At 42.6% G+C, this 27,900-nt stretch overlaps 1 protein-coding gene across 1 annotated transcript; it reads left to right on the forward strand.

Moving 5' to 3' along the window:
- The first annotated feature begins 81 nt into the window (after positions 1-81).
- COPS3 (COP9 signalosome subunit 3) lies at positions 82-27,868 on the forward strand. The gene is made up of 12 exons (XM_043583337.1): positions 82-188; positions 3,780-3,909; positions 6,725-6,837; positions 6,927-6,976; positions 8,706-8,798; positions 10,487-10,666; positions 13,591-13,731; positions 15,849-16,022; positions 18,921-19,007; positions 25,889-26,002; positions 27,163-27,243; positions 27,544-27,868. Exons 1-12 carry the CDS (start codon positions 134-136, stop codon positions 27,595-27,597), a joined length of 1,272 nt encoding a protein of 423 aa, XP_043439272.1. The 5' UTR covers positions 82-133; the 3' UTR covers positions 27,598-27,868.
- Positions 27,869-27,900: the final 32 nt, after the last annotated feature.

Consider the following 27,900-nt stretch of genomic DNA (forward strand, 5'->3'; position numbering starts at 1 on the left):
GTGCTTGAGCCGGCGGAAGTGACGTCCGGCTGCTGTCGCGGCCCTGTGGTGGATCGCCGCGGCCCCTCCTCCCAGAGCAGCCTCCTTTTCCCGCGTGAGCTGCCTCTGCTGCTCGGGCCGCCGGGGGGGAAACATGGCGTCTGCCCTGGAGCAGTTCGTGAACAGTGTCCGACAGCTCTCGGCTCAAGGTGAGGCCCTGGGCCGCCGAGCTGGGCCTGGGAGGGCCCCCCGGGCCGCGGGGACGGGCTTGCATCCCCAGCCGCCAGCGCGGACGGCTGGGACGTCCCTGTTAGTGCCGAACCTCGCCTCCGGGGCTGGTCTCGGGGTTGCGGCGCTTAGACCAGGGCGGGATCGGGCGAGGCTGAGTTCAAGCAGCCCTCTCGCGCTCTCGGTCTTCGTCGCTCTAGTCTGCCGGCCAGTGTGCTCGGCCGCCTGGCTATCTCCCCTCCCTGGGGCCGCCCGGACCCTCCTCCCCCCGGCCCGGGCCCCTTCCACTCGGGCGCTTCGCTTGACAGTTTTGGGGGCGGTGACTTCCGCTGGACGCCTTCCCGAGCGCCCGTTGGTCTCTTCGGCCTCCCTTCCCTGCGCTGATTGGTGCACCGCCTCGTCGGTCCCGGTGGCGCCTGGCCGCCTCCGGCCTAGGCCGCGGGTAGCGGGCGCGAGGCGAATCCTTTCTGGGTGCCTTGGCTCGGAGGCTCGCCTTGGCCGGCCGGCGTGCCCTCGGGAAGCCTCCGCGCCTATTTTAGTCCCGCTGAATGCCGAGGGAGCACTCACTCGTAGGGCTGCATTTCCAGGGGTAGAACTGTGACCATTACTACTTAAATTTTCGTGCTTTTTGGTTCATTCAGCTCATCACCTGAGTATAGAGCGCTGGACTCCGAATTAATTAGCTGCAGGCTGTGAAGGTCCCTTTAAGTACCCTGTTTCTTCATCTCTAAAATAAAAGTAAGACCCTACTTCAGAGGGTTGTTGGGATTGAATGAGAGAAATCATGTAAAAGTACTTGAAACAGTACCTGTTATTTCGGGTGCGATAGATACAGTTGCAAATGATTGCTAACAGCTGTTAATTGTAAACTTCTAGGAGCTGCCTGACCTTGGATAAGTCACCTTTAATCTCTTGAATCTCTTTATCTCCATTTGTAAAAATGGAGGAGTGCGATTTACCTCACTGGGGCAAGTTAACTGACCGGGTTGAAGCCATGCCTAATGAAATACTTTTTTCCCCTTATTATTGATAGAAACTAGGTTCACAGGTAAGGCACAAACTTGCAGCCTCCATGAATGAAGGAACCATTCATTCATTCATTCATTTATGCTACAAGTATTTGGTTTCTCCTTCCTGGGGTGTAGTATGGTTATTTAGATTTGGGTTGGAATCCTGACAGTGGCTTCTTGGGCCAGTTTTCTCATTTACAAAATGGGACTGGGACTATTTAGCATCAAGTGAGATCACTTATCTGAAAAGCTCTGTATGCGTGCTCTGTGAGTCACTGCCTTAGGAACAGTCAGGCAGAGATAAACAAGATACTTTCACTGCCTGTGGCTTCTGTGCCTCATGCTCAGTGCATAGGAAATGTTTATGATGTTTCTGTTTTTTCTGCACTTACTCAGAGTTTCCTAACATGGACCTTAAGTGAAGGGAACTTCATAATTTCCAGCTTTCTTTGATTAGAGGGAATTTCATTGGCCACATCTCTGGGCTCATGTCAGATGCACCCTGTGGCACTGCACTTACTGTTAATTCTTCCCTTGGCCCACAGTAGTTAACTATCTTACGATTTCATAATGACCCAGCTTTTATTTTAAGTCTCAGCTCTATATTGGCTATTTAATTGGGGGAAAATGATGGACTGAAATGCTTGTTTCTCTGTGGTTCTTATCATTGTAAGTGTAATTATAGAGTCGCGAGTAAAAAGAGGGGGGGGCAATTCTTTAACTAGAAGAAGCTATTTTGTATTTACCAGTGAGATTTGTAATAAAATGATGGTATTTTCCTGTTCAACTTGTGTTATCATGAGAGATAGTACCTAATCAGATCACAGATTTTTTTTATTCCTGCTTTGCAGTGCATGTGATAATAATAGTATATTTCGTTATTTTTGGAAAAAATTTTAAAGTATAGTATAGAAGCCTCAGAAACAAAATTACCAAGCTGCAGTCACTTGGATTTTAAATTTTTTGGTATTCACGTGGGTTTTTTGTTTTGTTTTTTTTTTGGGGGGGGGGGGGATATGGGAAAAAATCCCTCAGCTACTAAATAGAAATAGCTGATATATATAGCTTGAAGTTCAAAATGTGAAAGAGAACTATAAAGGAGGAAACTTAAGAAGTTGTTGCCCATGCCCTTATATACATTTTTTTTTAATGTTTATTTATTTTTGAGAGAGAGAGAGTGAGTGAGGGCCAGAGAGCAAGGGAGACACAGAATCTGAGGCAGGCTCCAGATTCCGAGCTGTCAGCACAGAACCTGACATGGGGCTCGGACCCACGAACCGTGAGATCACAACCTGAGCTGAAGTCGGATGCTTAATCGACTGAACTGTCCAGGCACCCCTGCCCATTCCCTTATATAAACTCCATACACACCACCAACCACCACCAGAAAGACAGCTAGTAGAATTTGGAGGTATAGAGTGTGGCCATGGTGTCTCGGAATAACCCATCAAAATCAGTGAGTCTACTTCAGAATACCAATTCAGGCCTAATTAGATTCTATACCTTAGTTGTGAAAACATAACATTGTGGTATGGGGGGAGGGGCGGGGAATCGGTGGATCAATTAGGAGATTAATTAACAGGCTGTTGATTAATTCGCTGGTAAGTAAGCACTGTATTCTGAAACTGGAGACATGAGACAGCCTCTCCTCCTGAGTTTATGTTGAGTTACCTAACCACCACAATCCTAGGTGATGCAGAGAGGGCACAGAGAGAACACATTTTTCAAGTTAGCTCGGGGAAAGGGGGTAAGATGAGGGTCCGAAGTCCCAGGCCGATTGCTGCATGAAGTGTATGAGTCAGGTAGTGGAAGACCCAGGAGAGCAGAGTGAAGGAAGGAACAGCAAGCTTGCAGAATAGGATGTGTAGAGGCAGAAAGGTGAGACGACATGGAATGTTGAGTGAATTTTGTGAACTCAGTGTGACTAGAGAGTGTGTGTTGGGGGAGAGAGGGGTGGAAGCAGGTGGTAAGGCTGGGGAGGTGCAGCGGCCTCTTACCAGGCTGAAGCATTTGGACTTCTTAAAGCCTTTGGAGTAATTTGATTGGATTTTACATTTTGGAAAGGTCATACAGGTACAATATGAAGTATGGGTTGGAGGAGAGAAAGAGTGAGGTAAGGGGACCATTTAGAAGATTTATGATGTAGTCCAGGCAAGAAGTGATGAGGGTCTGAATAAGGCAGGGGAGAGAGAAAGGAACGGAGCCAAGAGACTTAGGAAGTAAAATTAAAAGTAAAATCGTATTTGGTGGCATTTTGGATACAGAGAGGGAGGTGAGGGTGGTGGTGATAGTAATGTGTGCATTTCTGGCTTGGGGAATCGAAGAGGGAATAGAGGAAAAGTAGAAACTTTCAGGGCCAGAAGGAAATAGGAGGTCTAGTTTTGAGTCAAGGCCATTTCACTTCTCTGACCCTGCTGACCCATTTCCCCACCTGAAATGAAGGAGATACAAGAAGTCACCTTTAGATTATTTCTTGCTCTGAGGAATGAAGTCTGTGGTTATAGAGTTTCTCTAGTTTGGTTAGTGCTGTAACTGAATGATGGTGTTATTCCTGTTTTCCAGGGCAAATGACTCAGCTTTGTGAACTGATCAACAAGAGTGGGGAACTCCTTGCAAAGAACCTATCCCATCTGGACACTGTGCTCGGGGCTCTGGACGTACAAGAGCACTCCTTGGGTGTCCTTGCTGTTCTGTAAGAGGCGTCTCCTTTTACAGTTTAGTGCTAAACCTGAACGCTTGCTAAACCTGAACGCTGTAGCCTTTCTGGCTATAGGTGTTTTTGTTTTTGCTTTTTTGGTGTAGAAAGTATACCATGTTAAACAACAGTGAGCTCTTTTGCACAATTATAAAGTCAAGTCCTCATAGTTACATTTTACTCCTCCTAGCTAATCCTTGTTTGTTATATTTTCAATTTTGTTATTTTTTAATTCTGTTTATACAAATTTTGAAATTTATTAAAAAAATTGTTTTCATGTTTTATTTCTTTTTGAGACAGAGAGAGACAGAGCGTGAGCAGGGGAGGGGCAGAGAGAGAGAGGGACACACAGAATCCGAAGCAGGCTCCAGGCTCTGAGCTGCCAGCCCAGAGCCCAACGTGGGGCTAGAACTCACAAACCGTGAGATCATGACCTGAGCTGAAGTCAGACGCTCAACTGACTGAGCCACCCAGGCGCCCCTTGAAATTTATTTTAAAAAATAAGTGGCCATCTCAGTCGTGAGCACTACAGTTTGCATTTATCTGGATACTTTTATTCACATAATCTGTCAGATTGTCCACATTTTCTAACTTGGAAAGAAACTAGGGAAGGGTGATGGAATAGGACACAGTGGAATATGTTGAGTGAAATTACCAGCGATCCAAAGGAACTTTGCTTCAGATTGCCTTCAAGCAAGTTCAAGCCATTTAAGACCAAATTAAATAGACCTTATTTCAGTCGGGGTTCCTTGTAATTCTGTGTGCTTGACAGAATTCTTTTCCTTTTGATGTTTTAGTATTAGAAATTGGGATGTTAGGGTTGTCATGAAAGTTGAAGCAATATAAATAAACTGAGAGGAAATGGACTTAAAGCGAGGGTCTGGCTTCGCTGGCGCAGGGACCCCTGAGACAAAGATGTGTCAGGAATAGAGTTTAGAGAAGAAACTTTATCAGCATGAAAGGGTCAAGAGCAGTGCTCTACCACACAGCAGCCACTAGCCATAGGTGGCTATTTAAACATAAATTAATTAAAATTAAAGCTTCAGTTGCTCTGTCGCACTAGCCTCTTGTCAAGTACTCAGTTGCCACCTGTAGCCACTGTGTTGGACAGCACGGATACAGAACGGGTCTACCGTTGCAGCAAGTTCTTTTGGATGGTGCTGGCGGGTAAAGATTTTTGCTGTCTGTTTGCTGGCTAACAAAATGGATAGCATGCATATTTTATGCACATACAACCTTCTATGTGGCTGTGTATCAGGTGAGGTAAGGTGCATGACAGCATTTTAAAGCTATAAGGCATTTTACCATTGTATATCTGTAAAAGAAAACCTGGAGAGAACCCTGAACTTGTTTCCCAGTACCCTGGATTTGAATTATGTTCTTCCAATTATAAGCCGTGGGGTCCTGAGCTGCCTGTTTTTATTTATAAGATGGAAATCACAATGCCGTGCTGACCTCTTGTGAAGCCCAAATGAGATCGTTTGATTGCATGTTGATGACGAGAAAGTTCAATTACAGATGTGAGGTGACATTGTTAAGTTGAATGATACTACAGAGAGGAAAGGACAAATGCAAATATGTAGGAGAGATTGGGTTCAGGCAGTAATATCCGTTTTGTTTTACTTGAAGTTAGTTTCAACAGTTCTCTAAAAAAAATAAATAAATAAAAAGCTGGAAGTTTACTTGTAAGCAATACCTGAGTGGTAGTAGCTTATCTGATTTCTTCCCCAAAACCTGTCTCTGGTCCCCTCTCAGAGTGTTTGTTGGAAGGCCCCATCTGCCCAGTGACTCAGGGTGGACCATCCACATCCTGCCTCTTATCTCCCCCACTCCTCTGCCCTGCACATCAGCTGGTTCTTTCTCCCATATGGACCTCAGCCCCCCCTGAAGTACAGTCACAGTCTCCAGCCAGTCGGAACTTCTCAGTCCTTGTGCCCCTTCAATCTGTCATCCTTAGAGCAAGAAAAACGACTGGTTTTTTTTGTTGTTGTTGTTTTAATGTTTGGTTATTTTTAAGAGAGAGAGAAACAGAGAGAGCGTGAATTAGGGAGGGGCAGAGAGAGAGGGAGACACAGAATCCTAAGCAGGCTCCAGGCTCTGATCTGTCAGCACAGAGCCCGACGCGGGGCTCAAACCCATAAACCGTGAGATCGTGACCTGAGCCGAAGTCGGACGCTCAACCGACTGAGCCACCCAGGCACCCCTACAACTGGTTTTTAAATGACTAAATAGCCCTAACTACATGGGAGCTCAAAAGAAAACTGGTTTTGAAAACTTTGGGTTAAAAGTTCATGTTCAGTTCCTTCACGAATATTAGACAACATGATATTTGGCCTCGTTTAATGGAGTTTTCTTTTTGAAAATTCTTTTTTGGGGCGCCTGGGTGGCTCAGTCAGTTGGGCGTCTGGCTTCGGCTCAGGCCATGATCTCACGGCTGTGAGTTTAAGCGCCTCATCGGGCTCTATGCTGACAGCTCAGAGCCTGGAGCCTGCTTCAGATTCTGTGTCTTTCTCTCTCTCTGCCCCTCCCCTGCTCACGCTATGTCTCTCTCTCCTTCAAAAATAAATAAACATTAAAAAAAAATTCTTTTTTAAGCATATTTTTCTCAGCCTTCATCTGTGTCTGTGTTCTGTGTTTTGACCTTGCAAAGAACCGGGCCAGTCCCATATACTCTTTCCTAGTTTTTAAAAATATCGGTGACTCATTTACTTTCATAGAGCACTGGAGATAGGATGAACTTCTGGCCCCAGTGGCTTCTTCATTTTCCCTTGTAAAATATCAGGAGGAATTGATTCTTTTCTCTTTATTCCAGATTTGTGAAGTTTTCCATGCCCAGTGTTCCTGACTTCGAAACCTTATTCTCACAGGTTCAGCTTTTTATCAGCACTTGTAATGGGGAGCACATTCGATACGCAACAGACACTTGTAAGCCAACTAACATTTTGTTATTTCCCACCGAATGCATTTTACCTGTGTAGTCATTGATGTCAACATTTTGTCCTTGCCATCTCTAGTTGCCGGGCTTTGCCATCAGCTGACAAACGCACTTGTGGAAAGGAAACAGGTAAGCAATGTTAGTCAAATATTTTAAGAAATCTCTGATTTACACAATGAACTCCTTTGTTAAGGTTCCAGGTTAGTACTGAGTGTCCTAACAGATCTGTGTGGTCGCCAAGCATCTGCTGTGAGGACCTCCAGCTCGTACATCAGGTGAGGCCTCTCAGATGCATGGGAAGTAGGGCCTCAAGGGAGGCTGCTGCTGGCAGTGGATGTTTTTGGAGCTACCGTTCTGGTGCCCTTTATGTAGTAATATACTGGGTTTTTGTTTGCTCAGACTTTGAACTTTTAATTATGACATTTTAGCTTTACAATATGAAGAATCCCCATGTACCTTTCACCCAGATTCTCCGGATGTCAACATTTTACCCCACTTACCCTTTTCTCTCTCTCTCGAGCCATTGGAAAGAAAATTGCAGATATGTTACCACTTACCCTGAATACTTCAATGAGTGTTTCCTAAAAATTAGGACATTCTCTTCTACAACCACAGCACCGTGATAAATATCAGGAGATGAACGTTGATATAATCTTTTAAACAAATCTGGCCTTATTCATATTTTGCCACTTACTTCCCTAATGTCCTTTACAACAGAAGAAAATCTCAGGTCATGAATTCCATTAGGGTGTCCTGTGTCTTTCATCTCCTTTAATCTGAAACAGTTCTTTGGTCTTTAACTTTTGTGATACTGACACAAGTTATAATTTGGAGTGTTTTCAATTATTATTTGAAATTGAACTTGAAGATGGAGCTTGGAAGGAGACCAGACAGAAAGAACCATTTGGGATTGTGTAGGAATATTAAACACATTGTGGTTTGAAAGAAATGGTTAAAAAAAATCTTTATTGAAAACCTCATGTGAGTTATTTAGCTATTTTATATATATATGTATAAGTATATATGTGTGTGTGTGTGTATATATGTGTGTGTATGTATATGTGTGTGTGTGTGTGTGTGTGTATTTAACGTTTATTTTTGAAAGAGAGAGAACAGGGAGGTGCAGAGAGAGGGGGGACAGAATCCAAAGCGGGCTCCAGGCTCCGAGCTGTCAACACAGAGCCCAACAGAGGGCTCGAACTCACGGGCCGCGAGATCATGACCTGAACCAAAGTCATACACTCAACCAACTGAGCCACCCAGACGCCCCTTATTAGCTATTTTAGAGTCATATCTCCTGTTCAGAAACTGACCGCCTCACTTGAAACTTTGTCTTGTTATTTATCATCAGGGCAGGAAATGATCTGTTTATAAGTTATGACATTGGTTTCAATAGTCATTTATAATCGATTAAGAGATGGTGGTGGTGGAGAGAATTTACAGACGATATCTAGACTGCCCTATGGTAAGATGCCAACATCCTTAGCCATAGTTACGCTTACTAAGCATAGGCTCTTTATTGTAAATGATTTGGAAATTTTTTGTTTGTTGCAATGTAAATACAATGAACTGTTGACAAAGTAATATTGCTTTTGATTATTGATCTTCATCGTAAGAAAAAAAGGTTTATAACCTAAAAAATGGTGCTGAATTACTCTAAAATAGTGTAAGAAACAGCTTAAGAAAGCATTTTTTGACTGAATAGGGACAGATATTTCCTGAAAGAGTATGGAAACCTCATTTTGTTCTTTAAAGGAACCTATCAATTAGTGTTATTTTTTATTTGTAAGTGACAACATAAGATCCAATGTGCTGCCATCTTTGAGAACTTATCTGAAAGAGATGTCATTTCTGACAGCCCCTGCGAGGAATTGGCGTCCTTAAGCAAGCCATAGACAAGATGCAGATGAATACAAACCAGCTGACCTCAGTCCACGCTGATCTCTGCCAGGTAAGCAGCAGGGGAGTGAGTCACATGGGGTCAAAGGTGGAAGTTGGGCTGTGCGCTTGCTCAATAAAGGAGAGCAATTTGGTGGGGACTGTGATGTGTTCTAGAAGTTGAAATGTGTAGGGACGTTATCAGTGCGGGAATTTGCAACTGGCTGCTAGAACGCAAACTATCGAATGGGTCTCAGCCAGCGGGCTTCTGAGATGAGTAAGCAGACCGGTTAACGTTTGCGATGTTAAAAATGTCCCAAGTCACTTTTATGTTATTTTATGTGGTTCAGACTCCGGAAGGCAAAAGGGAAGGTGATTAATGAAGTCACCTTGCTCGTGAGCCACCCATCTCTCCTTTCCAGAGGAAATCAGTGTTAGTTTTTTGTGTATCCTTCCAAAGATATTTTATGCACATATAAGCAAATATGTGTATTTTTCTCTCAGTTTTTTCGTACCAGTAGCAATAATCTGTATGAACTCATATGTACATTGTTTTTTTTCTACTTGATGTATCTTGGAGAGGTCTCCGTATCAATGTTTTACAGCTACAGATTATACCATAATGCTGTGGGGTTTAACCAGCTCCTGTGGGGTATGGATTGTTTCTTTAATAGCATGGTACCTGGATTATTCCAAACACATGTTCTAGTTTCACATCAAGGTGCTTTCTTTCTATTTTTTAAAAAACTTTTGTGCTTGAGGTATGACCTACACACAGTAAAGTACATTAGTCTTAATTGTACAGCTCTGAGTTTGTACCTGTAACTACACCTGTACCAGCATCATCCAGCTACAAAACGTTGCCATGTGCTTGCTGTCTTGAGTTTGAGTTGAGCAATTCCCTACGCTTACGGAAACGATTCAGAAATTAAAAAGAAATAATTGAAGAAAAACTGCCATTTTTATCACACCATATTGGTCTATTTCTATTCTGCTAATTCAAAAAGAAAAAGGACTCACTTGTTTGTGCATCTATAAGCCGAGTGGGTGCTGGGCAGGCTAAAAGTAATAGCTAAGCTTTAATTCGTCTGTGGAGTACTTTATCTCCTGCCTGCTTAGTCTTTTATTTTTTTTTTTTTTTTTTTTTATTTAAAAAAAATTTTTTTTTCAGCGTTTTTATTTATTTTTGGGACAGAGAGAGACAGCATGAACGGGGGAGGGGCAGAGAGAGAGGGAGACACAGAATCAGAAACAGGCTCCAGGCTCTGAGCCATCAGCCCAGAGCCCGACGCGGGGCTCGAACTCACGGACCGCGAGATCGTGACCTGGCTGAAGTCGGACTCTTAACCCACTGAGCCACCCAGGCGCCCCGGTGCCTGCTTAGTCTTTTATAAACACATGCTGTTTTGTTCTGAATGCTTAGGAAAAACGGAGTAATGTGTCAACACTTGGAACAGTTTTAATCAGTAAGATGGTTTAAAATGTTTTTCTTCAGGGGCGCCTGGGTGGCTCAGTCAGTAAGTGTCTAACCTTAGCTCAGGTCATGATCTTGCAGTTCATGGGTTCAAGCCCACACGTTAGTGCAGAGCCTGCTTGGGATTCTGTCTCCACTCCTCCCTCACTTGCTCGCTCGCTCTCAAATTTAAAAAAATAAATAGGAAATAAAATGTTTTCTTGAACTTTCTGGAATCTATGAATTTGCTCCTGCTAAAGCCTGCCAAGTACAATTAAAATGATGATTCAATGTAAAATTTTTCACAGCTTTGTTTGCTGGCAAAATGCTTTAAGCCTGCCCTTCCATATCTTGATGTGGACATGATGGATATCTGTAAAGAGAATGGAGCCTATGATGCAAAGCACTTTCTATGTTACTATTATTATGGAGGGATGATCTATACCGGGCTGAAGAACTTTGAAAGAGCACTGTACTTTTATGAACAGGTAATCATCTCTCTAAATGCCCCTGAGGTTCTGTTGAACTTGTATGCTCGAAGAAGTGCACAGCTGGTGTGGATTGATCTTGGGCCTCTGAGTTTCAGGTGGAGGTCCTTTCAAAGATCATTTGTCTGGGATCATCATGTACATGGTGGTAAACTGTCCTTGAGTTGAAGGGCAGTAGGAGTGGAGGGAAGAGCACTAATGAGTGGGGTCTGATCTAGGCTTTGCCACTCGTATCCTGTGTGATTCAGGTTAAGTTCTGTGTGTCTCTTGACCTTTACACAAAGGGAAGAGATTGAGCTGAATGATCTTTGAAATGTCTTTTTGTTCTAAAACAATGTGTGGTGTTTTGTTAAGTTTTATTTATTTTAATAAGTAAAACGGTCTCATGGTTCAAAATTCAAAGGGTATTGAGCATACAGTGGAAAGCCCCTACCTGCTTTGTCTATGTGATGGCCCCTGGTCTGTGTAATGACCTGTATAGTGCATAATTTGGTAGAATGTTTTAGAGTCTGAAAAAGAGATACAATATTGGCTAATACTAGAATTTTAAGAAATTTGTCAGAGGTTTAATATTTCTTATATTCCTATCACATATTAAGATAATAAAGGATATTCTAAGCCTTGGAGGAGCTCACAATTTAGTTGAAAATGCTAAGACATAAATACACATGCATGTATTTATTAGCATTGCCTCAGGGAATTGTCACCAGAAGGTGCTGTTGGGCAGGGATGATGTCATTAGAACATGTCTAGTCAGGAGCATTCAACTGGCTCCGTCGGTAGAACGTGCAAGTCTTGATCTCAAGGTCGTGAGTTCAAGCCCCATGTTGGGTGTAGAGCTTACTCAAAGCAAAAAAGGGGGATGTGTGTAGTCAAGTAAGGACCTTCAAGGTGACTTCTCTTTTTTTTTTTTTTTTTTTAACATTTATTTATTTTTGAGACAGAGAGAGACAGAGCATGAACAGGGGGAGGGTCAGAGAGGGAGAGGGGAATCCAAAAACAGGCTCCAGGCTTTGAGCTGTCAGCACAGAGCCTGACGCAGGGCTCGAACTCACGGACCACGAGATCATGGCCTGAGCCAAAGTCAGACGCCTAACTGACTGAGCCACCCAGGCGCCCCAAGGTGACTTCTCTTTAAGAGTACATAGTCAAAAGCTTTAGTTTTTCAGAAAATTATAAACATATTTCATAGCCACTGGGCAAATGATTTTATAGTCCAGTATGATAGCTGACAGCATATTGATGATCCAGAAATATCAAGATGATGAGGGCTTTGGAAAAGGCAGGAAAGTATGTAATGCACTTAGAAAAGATATTTCTATCCCAAATAATTAAAATGTTAAAAGTAAAACATTTTTGGTACAGATAGGAACGTTTTTGCTGAAAATCTATTTATACCCTGATTTTGCCTTGACCAGCACTGTCTAGTGTTAAGGTACTTCATGCAACTGTGTTTTAATAATATACATGAAGCTATAGATGGTATTAGTACCTTAATTTCAGAAGGTGATACAGATTTCTTACTGCTTAAAAAAAAGAATCCAAGAGAGGGATGTACGTAGTGGAAAAAAATCAGATCATTCAGCATTACATAAAGCAAAAAGTGAAAGAAAGCAGCTTTGTCTTCTCATATCACACCACACATTGGCCTACTTAGTTTACTGGTCTTCGGTTGGTGGGAATGTAAGTCAATTGCAGTTTTTCACTGTTTAAGCAATGCTGTAGTAGAAATCATTGCACGTGTAAACATATGCACTCATTTGAATGTTTCTGTAGCATCTCAGAGAAGCACCTTACAGGCTCAGTGGTTTGGGTTTTGATTTGGAATGTTTGAGCTGATTTGGGTGTGATAGTTTTCATTTCTCCCTGACCTTCATAAATCCGGGTGAAAGAGAGTAGAAAGTCAGCCACAAAAGAGGAGAAGATATTTGCAGATCTCTGATAAGAGACTTGCAACCAGAATGTACAAAGACCTCTTACAACTCAACAGTAAAAAAACTAAAATTTAAAAATGGCCAACGAAGAGACATTTCTCCAAAGAAGATATACCAACGACCCATCGGTACATGAAGAGATACTCCTCATCATTAGTCATCAAGGACATGCAAATCACAACCACAATGATACCACGAGGACAGCCCAAATTAAAAAGAGACAGCCAACAAAAACGAGCATTGACGAGCAGGTGGAGAATTTGGGATCCTCATAACTGCCAACGGGAGTGTGAAACAATGAAGCCGCTAGGGAAAACAGTCTGCAGCTCCTCAAAGTGTTAAGCATAGAGTTACCACCCTGGCCCAGCAATTCCACTCCTAGAAATATACCTGAGAGAAATGAAGACAAATGTCTGCCCCAAAACACGTACACTGATGTTCGTGGCAGCTTCGTTCGGAGTGGCCAGGAGGGGAGACAACCCAGATGCCCGTCACCTGAGGATGAGTAAACAAAATGTGGTCTGTCCATATGGTGGGATATCATTCAACCATAAAATGGAATGATGCACCAGTACCTGCTACAACACTGAAGAACCTTGGAAACAGAGAGGCCAGTGACAAAAGACCACAGATTTATCTGAACTGTCCAGACTAGGCAGATCCATAGAGACAAAGTGGCATGGTGGTTTCCTGGGGCTGGAGGGAGAAGAGAATGAGGAATGACTGCTAGTGGATATGGGGTTTCTTCTTGGTGGGGTGAAAATGTTCTGAAATTTGGTAATGGTAATAGTTGCACAGCACGGTGAATATACTGAAGCCACTGTCTGGTATACTTTAAGAGGGTATTTTATAGCACGAGAATCCGTTCTCAAGACATTATTAAAAATATTCATAGGGCACGAAATGTAAGAATTGTTTTTAATTAAAGTGATACGTGTGGCTGATTGATTGCCCTTTCTGCCCTGGTGTGCTCTCTCTTCTCTTGCTCAGGCCATAACTACTCCTGCCATGGCGGTCAGTCATATCATGTTGGAATCATATAAAAAGTATATTCTAGTTTCTTTGATATTACTTGGAAAAGTACAACAGCTACCAAAATATACGTCTCAAATTGTGGGTAGATTCATTAAGGTGAGTTTTTTAAATTGATTTCTTAGGTGACATGTTAAGTCCATAAGGAAATTATAATGATACGTAGTTCTGTAATTTTATTTTATAGTGATTTGGCTCTCCCGGCAGCTTCAAGTTAGCAGACATTTAATACGTTTCATAGTGGACGTTATTGTCTGGGAGCTGCTGTTCTTGCAGAATCTTGGCCTCTATTCCAGTCCATGCACCCTCTGATCACTGACCGCGGGGGAATGTCACTTAGAAATCTGTTTTCAAACTTTTGCTCTGAGTAATTATTGCCATAGATGCCAAAGCTCCTGTAAAGGTTGATGATGATGATGATCTTCTTCGTCACAGTTTAGCGAAAGTACTGAAAAGACAGTGCTGAGTTTATGGAACTGCATCTGCCCGAGTGTTAGGAAATCTTTCTAGAGCCCCTGAATGAAAACCCCAAGTTCTGCTCACTGAACTTTTGTTTCCACTGAGGACCCAGCTTTGGACCACATTGAAAAATAGATTTTTTTTTTTTTTTAAATACATCCTCATGGTTTAGAATAAAATCGGGCAGTTCAAAAGGTTATAAGGTCACAGTCATTTGGATAACAATTTTAACCCTGTTATTCGTACAGAACTCAATTTCAGGGTATCAATTTGAAAATCTTCCTAATGAGAAGATTTTTATGCTGTCTTGTTGCAGACAGCCCTGTGTCCTGCACTACAGAGCCTTGCTGTGGTTCTTAGGGCTCTGGGCTGCCTAGTCACAGATGAGGGAGGAGAGGAAGGTCCCTTGAATCCCATGAAAGAGTCAGAGGCAGGGTAAGTTTAGGGTAGCCATTCTCAGATCATTTGGGAGAAATCCCATGGTCCCTTGAGCTGGCCTGTTCGAGGAAGAGTAGTTGCGTAAGACGACGTCTTCATGACTGTCCTTCACAGCATTCGTGGTTTATGAGGCTAGCATCCATGGTGAAGAACACAGACTTTGGAGGAGAGACACAGATTTGAATCCACGTTACACCTGTGCTCCTCATGACCATCCCACATTCTCTCAGACCTCCGCCCCAATCTCCTAAAATTATTTATTTATTTATTTAATTTAAAAAAAAATTTTTTTTTTCAACGTTTATTTATTTTTTGGGCGGACAGAGAGAGACAGAGCATGAACGGGGGAGGGGCAGAGAGAGAGGGAGACACAGAATCGGAAACAGGCTCCAGGCTCCGAGCCATCAGCCCAGAGCCTGACGCGGGGCTCGAACTCACGGACCGCGAGATCGTGACCTGGCTGAAGTCGGACGCTTAACCCACTGTGCCACCCAGGCGCCCCCCCCAATCTCCTAATATTTAAAGTAGAGGATAATGTATATAAAATGCATAAAGCAGCTCAGGCTCTTAGGAGGCCCTCAGCTGCTGTTGGTTCTCTTGCTCCTATCTTCCTTTTTGTCGAAAATAGATTGTCCTGTTGCATCTGGTGAGGGGTGTGTGTGTGTGTGTGTGTGTGTGTGTGTGTGTGTGAGAGAGAGAGAGAGCAAGAGAGTTGAGAATGATAGGAATCTTGCCTTCTTTTTTCCCAGTGTAATTTATCAATAGGAAAAGAAAAAAGACGCATGCATTTATTAAGTGCAGTATACTTTCACCTGCTATGCCGTTATTTGCTCTGAAATAACAAAGTTTTTTTGTTTTTTTTTTGTAAATTTTTTTTTTTAACGTTTATTTATTTTTGTGACAGAGAGAGACAGAGCATGAACGGGGAGGAGCAGAGAAAGAGGGAGACACAGAATCTGAAACAGGCTCCAGGCTCTGAGCTGTCAGCACAGAGCCCGACGCGGGGCTCGAACTCACGGACCGTGAGATCATGACCTGAGCTGAAGTCGGACGCTTAACCGACCAAGCCACCCAGGCGCCCCCAAAGTTTTTTTTGACAATATGTCACTCCATAGTGAATTTCTATCTTTGGTCTTAAAAACTAGGCATTTGCTCTGGGTAACAATAGGTTAAGGTTAAGCAATAGGTTGCTTAGGTAACAATAAAGGATATTGAATATACTTGCGCATGATATAGCACTGTGTTTTCTTTTTGCTTCCTATACAAATTTTATATCTCTAATGTTTTAATCTGATTTCTTCCCACCTTTAAACCTTCAGCCTCTTAGCAACGCATACCACGAGTTAGCACAAGTTTATTCAACCAATAACCCCTCAGAACTCCGCAACCTGGTGAGCAAGCACAGTGAAACTTTTACTCGTGATAACAACATGGGGCTGGTGAAGCAGTGCTTGTCTTCTCTTTATAAGAAGAATATTCAAAGGCTAACCAAGGTGAGGCAAGCGACGCCCTCAGATAACATCTCCTGGTTCCCCCGGGGCCTCCCCCTCTTCTCTCTCTTCCTTCTTAGTGCTGAGGAAGCAGATACAGGGATAAAGTGTGGCACGATTTCTTTACTAAGCAAGAACTCTCACAACCGATGACTTAGAAAGAGTTTGATTTATACCTTTTGGTCTTTTCAGGGCTAGAACAGGGTTTTTGAGAAGAGGAACAGGTGAAGAGGAAGACAGGTAGGAGATACGGCTACATGGGGAGGCAGAGACAGGTAGCCTGAGAGAGGTAAACAGTCCCATGGGCAGAGGGGTGGCGCTAACGATGCAGACACAAGTCCCTTGTGACCAGCCGTGGACCCTCCCGGGCTGTGCTCATCTGTACTTGAACTTCTTGCTCGAACACTCAGCACTACCTTGACATTGCCATTTAGGCCACAGATGAACGAGCTATGTGCAGTTGAACTGTAGGAAGTAATGAAAACGACCTGCTGCTTTTGGATTAGAGGAAATATGCTTATTACCTGGTGTTCAAACGGTACCAAAAAGCATGAGAGAAAAATGAAATCCCACGTGACCTCCAAAGGCATGTGCTGCAAGTAACAGGAAGCGAACAGCCACTTCAGCAAACAGGATTGCTTTTTCCTCTTGAGAAGTAGTGTAGTCAGAGGGGGCGTTTCACAGCTGGCGAGAATGTGGTCAGTCTGGCTCTGGGCATACCCTTTACCCTGCGGTAGCCGCGGGACGGGGCGGAGAGGCAGAGGAGCCAGAAAAGGGGGTGTCTGCTGCTGGGTGCCCTCTCTGTGGGAGGGCCGCTGGGCTCTGGGTGGAGTGTCAGGCAGTGAGAGCCTGGAGAAGCCAGAGGAGAGTGGTGACAAGGGGACGGTCATGGAGGCAAGTGAGCCGCGCAGGGGGGAGAGGGAGGAAGGAGAGGAGACGGCCAATGAACAAGAGGAGGAAACTCCTTCCAAATACTCTAGAGAGACCAACCCTAGCTGCCCCACTCACATACGGAAATCAGAGGATTCGTAAAAAGTTGGTTTGTAGAAGGAAAATGAAAGAGACAGTAGCTCAAGAAATATTAGAAACAAATGTAACCTGTCTGCCAGAGGAAAACTGACTTTATCTATGGGCAGACAAGGCCGGGACCTAAGAGATTCAGGGTAACAAGCAGCCTGATTCTCCCCACATAAGTTTTTCTTTTGAGAACCACTCTGTCCCTTGCTGTGTCACCATTGAGAGGTAGCTGTTGACAAACAGATGCCCCCTGCTTGTGACTAGCACTTGCACGTTAGCTAAAAGAATCAAAATGTTAACACAGGTAAGAGAGGGTACCTTTCAGAAAAATGTTAAATTGCAGAATGGCAAATAAAAGTTAAATGAAGAAGGTTAAATCTTCACTGGTGGCTGTTGTGCTTTTAGGCATCATGTTTTAGTGCCAGAATTCTAGAAGGGGGAATAATCCACGGATTTTCTAGCCACGCCAGGCTCTTTCTTATTCCAAAGTCAGAAAACCAGAAGTTTTTCAGAAAGTCTCAACAAGGAGACCGTGTGTCCATGTCAGTGACGGGAATGATGTTCTGTGACATTGCTGGCTGGAAGGCAACTAGGGACAAGGGGTTCTCACATGGGGCTGAAATCTGCCACTTCATGTTAATGTTTTGATGGACATTTTTCTAGATTCTTCTCTCTCTTCTCTCTAGTATATGGAGACACTCACAATTAAATGTGATTAGGGTTATGTTCTAAACCTCTTTCCCTGGCAAAGTAAGCCTGTATCACAGCTCCCCTATATAGTAGTCTGTTTTATGGATGAATCACGATTGATTCATTCAACTGGTCCTCTGCTGATGGACATTCAGGTGGAAGTTTCTCTTTATTTTGAAACAGGAAAAATGATCCATGTATTTAGAAATGTTGACTTTTAAGTCTTCATTTGTGTTCAACTGCTTATGTACTTTAAAAATTAACAATTACATTTTCTTGGATGCTACTCCCTGAACTAAAGTATACATAGACTTTTTGGTCATTGGCTTATTAATTTTCAACATCTGGGTTTTAACATGCTCTGCTCTGAAAAGGCCATTGCTGTAAATATTGCCGGCTTTCCTTAAAAAAGAGCTCTTTTAATTTGTTCCTGAAGGGGAACATTTTCATCAAGTCCCAAGCAGAGTTGTGGGAAACACTGGCTTCCTTCTAACGCCCCATGTGTTTATACATTTTAGCTTTGCATTTTGAAGAATGAAAGTGATGTTGTCAATTTTATTTAATAGGTAGTATGTTTACAGTACAAAATTCAAAAGACACAAATCTCCATGCAGGTCCTATACCCCAGCCACCCCTTTTCTTTCTCTCTGAAGAAAGTGTTACCCGTTTCTTGGGTGTCCTAGAGGTTGTCTGTGTGCATATACGTACATATCCATACACACTCTCACGGGTACATAAAGTTTCCTTCCATTTACACAGCATGCCATGCACACTGTTCTTCATTGAATGGTGTACATTATCTTAGATTCCATTTCAGTTCATGAGAAGTATCCTTTTTAATTTTTTTTTTTTTTTTTAACAACAGCATAGTCATCTATAGACCCAATTATACCAGACGGCACCAACCAATCCTTCTAGGTGGTCCCGGTGCTGCAGTAAAGAACTTTGTGTGTGTGTCACTTCACTTGCGTGTCTGTGTAGGATACATTTCCAGAAGTCCTTACACCTCTAGGAAACCGAGAACTAAAATTTACACGGGTTTCCTCAACTCTAAGTCATCTTCACAACAAAAAATTATTTTGCACAGTCACAGAAAGCAGATTTTGAGTGATTCATTAGAGCTCTGTACACATTTAGTGAAATTTATGTCCTCCGTTGTTTCTACCTGTGATTAATTCTACTTCTGAATTTCAGACCTTTTTAACACTATCATTACAAGATATGGCAAGTCGTGTGCAGTTATCTGGACCTCAGGAGGCAGAGAAATATGTCCTACATATGGTGAGTGTGTCTTCATTTCTAAAAAGTTCCTTGGTGGATTTTTGTCCTTAGAAAAGTAACAGGTGTTCATTATAGAAAATACAAAAAAAGAGAGAGAGCAAGAGAGGGACATCCAGAGTCAACCTCTGGACATTTTGGTTTATTTCCTTACAATCTATGGGGTTTTCCAGTCATAGGTACCCATGTGATATACATGGTATGTCCTGTTTGTCCTCCTTTACTTATATTTGTAAAACACTTGTGAAGTACAGAGTCCTAGAGCAGTGCTACTCAACATGGTGCTCTACAGTGAGGACATGAACTTGTAGCTGTATGGAGGTCAGGGCACACACACTCCTGCCCACACCGACGAAGTCCTGTTCAGCTAGAGAGGGAGCAGTCGTTGACTGTGATGTGACTTGCGCCCCTTCCCTCCTTGTGGGCCATTGTCAGTTCATTAGTATGCTTAGAGTTAGCATTAACAATAAAGGGGGCTAAAGCAGACATTATCTCAGCACCTGCCTTCAGAAGTCAGATACTACCAGCATCCCTGTTTAAAGTGTCCCAGATGCATCTGTCCACTCCCCAAATTTAGAGAAGCATTATTTAAATATGCACAGGGTAACCCACCGAGTTGATAGATTGTAATCTACCTACCTATTCAGTTATGTAAATACATGGCTAAGATCTGATCCGTCAGAACAGACTTATGTCCTCAGCCCAGGTCAAGCAAATCTTAGGTGTAGAAAGTTAGCATTTTACATTTTTCTGCTGATGATGTCCCCTTTGATTTTAGGAACACTGCCATATCAGGATTAGGAATAATGAAACTATTTTCCACTGTGATAATGGAGTACTTTATTTCCATAGTGCAATTTACAAACGTTTTGAAGTTTTAATCTTTCATCCTAATTCTCAAAACGCGCGCTCATCCCAAACAAACAAAACCTGTCTGACTTGACCAACTTTGGAGTGCTCACTAGGAGCACCTTGCTAAACCTCCCCAGGGGTTTAAGCATCAGTGAGCCACACAGTACCCCCAGGAAACTCACTATTTGGTGGGTGAGAAGAAATACATGAGTGGTTATGACACCAGCAAGGAGTCAGAAGCTATGCTTTGAGGGATCAAAGGAGGAGGAAGGGGCTTTGAACACTGCGTGACCAACCCAGACGAACCCTGACAGGCTCTGGATCAACCAGGGGTGTTTTGTCTGCCAGGGGACATTTGGCAATGTCTGAAGACATTTTTGGTTGTTACAGCTAGGGGTACTACCATCTAGTGGATAGAGGCCAAGGATGCTGCTGTACGTCCTACGATGCAGAGGACAGTTTCCACGACAGAGAATTCTCTGGCCTGGTATATCCATCCTGCCAAGCTTGAGTGTAAGCTCAAGACTTGCCCTAGAATATAAGGTCTATGAGGGTAGGGATTTTTTTTTTTTTTAAAGAAGACATTTTTTTTTTAAAGCAGTTTGAGGTTGATAGCAAAATTAAGAGGAAGGTACAGAGATTTCCCGTATGTCCCCCGCCGCTGCACATCCATGACTTTCCCCATCATCGCTAACCCTCACCAGAGTGGTGTGTTATAGTTGTGACATGTGTGTGTGTGTCATGGTTGGTGAGCCAACCTGACACGTGGCCACTGCTGTACTTTCTGCAGGTTTGCACATATAATGCTATGTATCCATCATTATGGTGTCACACAGAGTTATTTTTACTGCCCTAAAAAATCCTCCGTGCTCTGAGACAACCACTGATAATTTTTATTGTCTCCATAGTTGTGCATTTTCCAGAATGTCCCGTCGTTGGAATCATGCAGTATGTAGCCTTTACAGACCGGCTTCTTTCATTTAGTAATCAAGATTTAAGGTTCCTTAATGTCTTTCCATGGCTTGATAGCTCCTTTCTTTTTAGCGCGGAATCATATTCCATTCCTTGGATGTGGCACGGTTTATCCATTCACCTCCTGAAGGACATCTTGATTTGCTTTCAAAGTTTGGCAATTATGAGTAAAGCTGCCGTAAACATCCCTGTGCAGGTTTTTGTGTGGACATAAGCTTTCAACTCCCTTGGGTAAATACCACGGAGTGTGATTGCTGACTCAGATGGTAAGACTATATTTAGTTTGGTACCAAGCTGCCAAACTGTCTTCTCAAATGGTGGCAACATTTTGCATTTCCACCAGCAGTGAAAGAGAGGTTTGATTGGCCCACATCCTGACCAGCATTTGATACTGTCAGTGTTCCAGATTTTGGCCACTCTAATAGGCGTATAGTGGTATCTTGTTTTAATTTGCCCTTCCCTGATGACATACGATGTGGACCAACTTTTCATATGCTTATTTAACATCTGTATATCTTCTTTGGTGAAGTCCCTGTTCAGATATTTGGCCCATTTTTTAGTCTGTTTGTTTTCTTGTTGAGTTTTAAGAGTTCTCTGTATGTATTTTTCTTTTATTTTAAAATAATCTCTCTGTCCAGTGTGGGGCTCAAACTCAGGACCCCCGAGATCAGGAGTTGCGTGCTCCACTCCCTGAGCCAGGCTCCCCGGTCCTTTGTATATTTTGCATAACAATTCTTTGTCAGTGTGTCTTTTGCAAATATTTTCTCCCAGTCTGTGGCTTGTCTTCTCATCTTCCTGACATTGTCTTTTGCAGAAAGAAGCTTTTACGTTTAATGGAGCCCAACTTATCCATCATTTCTTTCCTGGATTGTGTCTTTGGTGTTCTAGCTAAAAAGTTATCATCACACCCAAGATCATCTAGGCTTTCTCCTATGTGGTATTCTGGGAGTTTTATAAGTTTTGTGTCTTACATTTAGGTCTGTGACCCATTTGATTTAATTTTTAAGGATGTAGCGGCTGCATCTAGATTCAGTTTTTTGCTTGTGGATGTCCAGTTGTTCCAGCACCATTTGCTGAAAGGAGGATCTTTGCTCCTTTGTAGTGCCTTTGCTCCTTTGTCAAAGATCGGTTGACTGTTTATGTGGGTCTATTTCCGGGCTGGCTATTCTGTTCCATTGATACATTCGTCTGTTCTTTCACCAATACCACATTGCCATGATTACCGTAGGTGTAGAGTAAGTTTTCTTTTCTTTTTAAGATTTTATTTTATTTTATTTTTTAATTTTTTTTTCAACGTTTTTTATTTATTTTTGGGACAGAGAGAGACAGAGCATGAACGGGGGAGGGGCAGAGAGAGAGGGAGACACAAAATCGGAAACAGGCTCCAGGCTCTGAGCCATCAGCCCAGAGCCCGACGTGGGGCTCGAACTCCCGGACCGCGAGATCGTGACCTGGCTGAAGTCGGACGCTTAACCGACTGCGCCACCCAGGCGCCCCTTAAGATGTTATTTTAAATAATTTCTACACCCAGTGTGGGGCTTGAACTCACAACCCGAGATCAAGAGTTGCATGCTCCACCAACTGAGCCAGCCAGGTGCCCCTTTAGAGAAGAGTCTTAAGGTCAGGTAGTGCCAGTCCTCCAACTTTGTTCTTCTCCTTTAATATCGTGTTGGCTATTCTGGGTCTTTTGTCTCTTCATGTAAATGAGAATCAGTTTATTGATATCCATAAAAATAACTTGCTGGGATTTTGATTGGGATTGTGTTGAATCTAAGAATTGAATTCGGAGGAACTGACATCTTCATGATACTGTCTTCCTATTTAAGAACATGGAATATCGCTCCATTTATTTAGTCCTTTTGGATTTCCTTCCTCATCCTTTGATTTCCTCATAGATCTTGTACATCTATTGTTAGATTTATTCTTGTTTGTTTTTTTTTTTAATTTTTTTTTTTAACGTTTATTTATTTTTGAGACAGAGCATGAACAGGGGAGGGTCAGAGAGAGAGGGAGACACAGAATCTGAAACAGGCTCCAGGCTCTGAGCTGTCAGCACAGAGCCCGACGCGGGGCTCGAACTCACGGACCGCGAGATCATGACCTGAGCCAAGGTTGGCCGCTTAACCGACTGAGCCACCCAGGCGCCCCTATTGTTAGATTTATTCTTAAGTGCTTCATTTGGGGTGGGGAGGATCCTAATTGTATCGTTTTCTTTATTTCAAATTCCACTTATTCATTGCTGGTATGCAGGAGAGCAATTCACTTTTCCATATTAACCTTGTATCCTGCAGCCTTGTTGTAATTACTTATTAGTTCCAGGAGGGTTTTTTGTTGTTGATACTTTCAGCTTTTCCATATAGACAAACTTATCATCTATAAACAAAGACACTTTTGTTTTTCTTTTCCTAACTTTTTATTTCCTTTTCTTGTCTTCCTAGACTTCCAGTACAATGTTGAAAAGGAGTGGTATGAGGGTGCATCTTTGCCTGGTTCCTGACCTTTGTGGGGAAGCTTTGAGTTTCTCACCATTAAGTGTGATGTTAGCTGTAGGATTTTTGTAGATGTGTTTTTTTAATTTTTTTTTTTAACGAGAGATAGAGAAAGACTGAGCATGAGCAGGGGAGGGGGAGAGAGAGGGGGAGACACAGAATCCGAAGCAGGCTCCAGGCTCTGAGCTGTCAGCACAGAGCCCGATGCAGGGCTCAAAACTCACAAATCATGAGATCATGACCTGAGCCGAAGCCAGACACCCAACCGACTGAGCCACCCAGGCACCCCTGTAGATATTCTTTATGAAGTTGAAGAAGTTCCCCCTCTAGACTTAGTTTACCGGAGTTTTTATCATGAATTTTCATTGGATTTTATGAAACACTTTTTCTGCGTCAATTGATAGGATCATGATCTTTTTAGCCTGCTGATGTGATGAATTACATTAATTGATTCTTGAATGTCCATCCTGCCTTGCGTACCTGGGGTAAATCTCACTCGGTTGTGGTGTATAATTCTTATATATTATTGGATTTGTTTATATTTTCTTGAGGATTTTTGCACTTATGTTCATGAGAGAGGTTGGTCTGTAGTTTTCTTGTAATTTTTTGTCAGGTTTTATTAATATCAGGGTAATGCTGGCTTCATAGTAGTTGGAAAGTATTCTCTTTGCTTTTGTCGTTGAAAGAGATCGTATAGATTGGTATAATTTCCTCCTTAATTGTTTGGTAGGATTCACCAGTGAATCCTTCTGGGCCTGGTGGTTTTGTTTTAGAAGATTATCGATTCATTTTCTTTAATAGATATTGGCCTATTCCGATTGTATGTCAGGGATTTTTAAAAAAAAAATTTTAATGTTTATTTTTGAGAGACAGGGCATGAGCAGGGAAGGGGCAGAGAGAGAGGAAGACACAGAGTCTGAAGCAGGATCCGGGCTTTGGGCTGTCAGCACAGAAGCCCATGCAGGGCTTGAATCCACCAGCTGTGAAATCATGACCTGAGCCAAAGTCAGATGCTTTACTGACTGAGCCACCCAGGTGCCCCAGGAACTTTTTTCAGTAAACATTTATTGAAATATCACCTGCCCAGAGAAAAGTACACTTAAGTTTATAGCTAAATACATTTTCACAAAGAGAAGACACCTGTGAAACCAATACCTAGATCAAAAATCAGAGTATCAGCATCCCAGAAACATCTCTCATGCCTGCTTCCAGCCCTACTCCTGGCTCGCCAGGTTCTTATCCTGGGTTCTCACATTCTATTTTGTATTTGTTTCTGAGCTGTGTATAAAAGGAAATATACAGTATATATTTTTGGGGGTCTCGCTTTTTTTGCTCAATATTATGAGCAAAATGTTGTATGTGGCTCCATTCATTTTCAGGGCTACAGTATCTCACTGTGATTATACTCATTTCAGTTGTTTCTAGTTCTGGTTATCACAAAAAGAGCTGCTGTGGTAAAGCTAGGTTTGCATTTCATTTGGGCATGTTCTGTCCACGTTTAAAGAGGCAGCTCTCCGTGATCACACAGAGAATGATGTATTCCATTTAATGTGTGTTGGGCTGGTTGCTGTTTCATTAAGCAGCATCTGTCCCTTCCAAAGCTAGAATGTGGAGCAGTGTGTTAGGAATAACGAGTCCTATTCAAGACTTCCTGGTTTCTCACTTTTTAACTTCAGGACAGGATTTGGCTGTGAGGGTCAAATAACTCCTCAGTCATTGATGCAAATAAAGAACATAGCCGTGAAACTACTTTGGGATCAGCATTAGCAGAAAAGTTTTCTTGAAGGATCAGAAGAGAATTTGTACGGGGGTGAACCAAATGTGTTAGGGTTTCACGTTTTAAGGTGCAAGGCACTCGGACGTTATGCTGGGTGATGCAGGAAACAAAAGAAACATACACAATTCACTTCATGTGAAGTGTCCAGAACAGGCAGATCCCTAGAGCAGGAAGTAGTAGATTGGTGGTTGCCAGGGACGGAGAGGATGGGAAAAGGAGTCACTGCTCAGTGGGGACAGGGTTTCCTTTTGGGCAATGCAAATGTTTTCGAACTAGATAGAGTTGGTGGTTACACATTGCAAATTACACTGAATTGTTCACTTTGTTTTATTTATTGATTTATTGAGAGAGAGAGAAGGCAAGTGAGGGGGAGGGAGAGGGAGAGAGAACCCCAAGCAGGCTCCACGCTCAGCGCCAAGAGCGATGCGGGACTGACCTCATGACCGAGAGATCATGACCTGAGCTGAAATTAAGAGTTGGATGTCCAATGCACCCCTGAATTGCTTACTTTAAAATGGTTAATTTATACTATGTGAAACTTAGCTCAGTAAAAAAAATACAAGAGCGGGTATACGTGTCTCTGTATGACTTTTGTAGCCCTTAGTATCTGCAGTGCTGTCTAGCACATAGTAGGCGTTCAGTAAATACTTGTTGAATAAACAGATGGTGCCTAAAAATAAACATACAAATTTATTTATTGTTTTTTGTCTCCCCTCCCCCCGATTATATTGGAACATTATATATCCACATAGTATCTGAGTCTAAACTACTTTCCTGATTTCTTTTTTTTACAGATAGAAGATGGTGAAATTTTTGCAAGTATTAATCAGAAGGATGGTATGGTCAGTTTCCATGATAACCCTGAAAAATATAATAACCCAGCCATGCTTCATAACATTGATCAGGAGGTAAATCTGAATGCCAGGTTTTGATTGATGTTTGAGATGCTGTACTTGAAATACTGCTCCCATGCTCCAGGATAATTTTAGTTTTTTGTTTTTTGAGAGAGAGTGCACGCAAGTAGGGGAGGGGCAGAGAGAGAGAATCCCAGGCAGGCTGTGCGCTGTCAGTGCAGAGCATGATGCAGGGCTCAAATTCACAAACTGTGAGATCATGACCTGAGCTGAAATCAACAGTCAGATGCCTAACCGACTGAGCCACCCAGGCACCCCTTACATACAGGTAGTTCCCAACTAGTTTCTGGGAACATTTTAGTTCCTACAAAGTTGTTTTGAATATGAGCATTGCTTAACCCTCTTCCAGATTGTATGGTTGTAAGTCAGTGGTGGGTTGGATTTCCCAGCAACTCACCACAGCCTAGTTTAGCTACTGAAACACTTTAGGGTCTTACAGTCAGTATGCTTTTATCCACACCCAACCACCTTTCATAATGCAGAGCCTCATTTCTGCGGTAAAGTATAGTCAGAAGGTCAGAAACCTCTGTGTGTCAGGAGAGGGAGGAAGGGGGCTAGCTGGAGGAAGAAAGTCCTCCGTTGGGCATGGCCAGAGTGGTCCCTTTGCATTCTTCCGAGGTCACGTGTTCTGACTGCCACTCTGGGTTCCAGACAGGAGTCGGGATTGTGTGGGCGTCTGTGTTTCTTACCTCACATTATGGAAGTAGATGGAACCAGATATTAAATCTCCGAAACCTGAAAGCAATGCATAGTAACATAGTAGACTTCCACACTCCTTGTTTTTAATTTAAAATCCCAAAAAACCATGAAAACTGGAGGGTTTGGTAACTAAGTGTGATGGCGAATTACACCTGAAATGATGCATAGTCTTTATCCCACTTTGTGCATATTTTTAGGCCTCACTGCAAAAGATATTAACGTGTTTGATTATGGGGCATACCCTAGATCCTACTGGGATGTTAGGTAATATACAGTACTTGTACAGTATATAACTTTCTGCATTCAAAAAATTCTGATTCCAAACCTGTGTCGCCCCAGGGGTTTCAGATCATGGGACTGTGAACTTGTAGCACCCATATTAGTAGCCTAGGTTAAAAAGGAGGTAACTGACCTAGACTCGCTTACTAACCACCTTCAAACATGTCTATCACCAGATGCTGAAGTGCATAGAGCTGGATGAGCGACTGAAGGCCATGGACCAGGAGATTACAGTGAACCCCCAGTTCGTACAAAAGGTGATTAGGGTTCCCTTCATTAATTAGAAGTGGCCTGGACAGAAAAGGAACATGAACTTGATTTGAGGTTAAATGCTTATTAGTTGCCTGAAGTTCTTGAAAACCTTTGTGACCAAGTTCATGGAGAGATTCACTGAGAGCATTATCAAACTGCAGCCTGGAAGTATGCAAACTATGGCCTGTTTGTACACAGGGTGACCGACTGTCCTCACAGAAGAACAGGGTGTGCTTGTTTGGGGCCGGTGGGAAATCTCTGGCAAGGGCAAGTGTGAATACATCGTCTCACTTTCTTCTTTACAGAGCATGGGATCACAAGAAGATGATTCTGGAAACAAACCGTCTAGTTACTCTTGAAACTAACATCCATCCTGAGTTAGATGAGAGAAACTGATCACCTTGGCCAGTGGCAAGCGGTAGGAGGGCAGCAGGGAGGACCAAGCCTGTTTCACCTGGACATTAAGAAATTACATTTTGTTTTGACATCTTCAGTCCCATATGCTTTAAGAAAACCATTCTCTCTGCAAAGAAAGGAAAAAAAAATGCAAACTTTAAAGTCTGTTGTGGATTTATTTATCCTCAGATTAATGTTGTTATTGCATTAAATCTACCTTTTTGTTTTAAATTACTTGAACATTAATGTGTCTTCTGTATCGCTTT

The sequence above is a fragment of the Prionailurus bengalensis genome, chromosome E1 (assembly GCF_016509475.1).
Source record: "Prionailurus bengalensis isolate Pbe53 chromosome E1, Fcat_Pben_1.1_paternal_pri, whole genome shotgun sequence".
Lineage (NCBI taxonomy): Eukaryota > Metazoa > Chordata > Mammalia > Carnivora > Felidae > Prionailurus > Prionailurus bengalensis.

Bases quoted from the DNA above. Each gene is read 5' to 3' on its own strand.
- COPS3 (XM_043583337.1), top strand. From the start codon at position 134: ATGGCGTCTGCCCTGGAGCAGTTCGTGAACAGTGTCCGACAGCTCTCG. The intron at 16,023-18,920 runs GTGAGGCAAGCG...TCTGAATTTCAG, and splicing joins ATATTCAAAGGCTAACCAAG to ACCTTTTTAACACTATCATT. The intron at 27,244-27,543 runs GTGATTAGGGTT...TCTTCTTTACAG, and splicing joins ACCCCCAGTTCGTACAAAAG to AGCATGGGATCACAAGAAGA.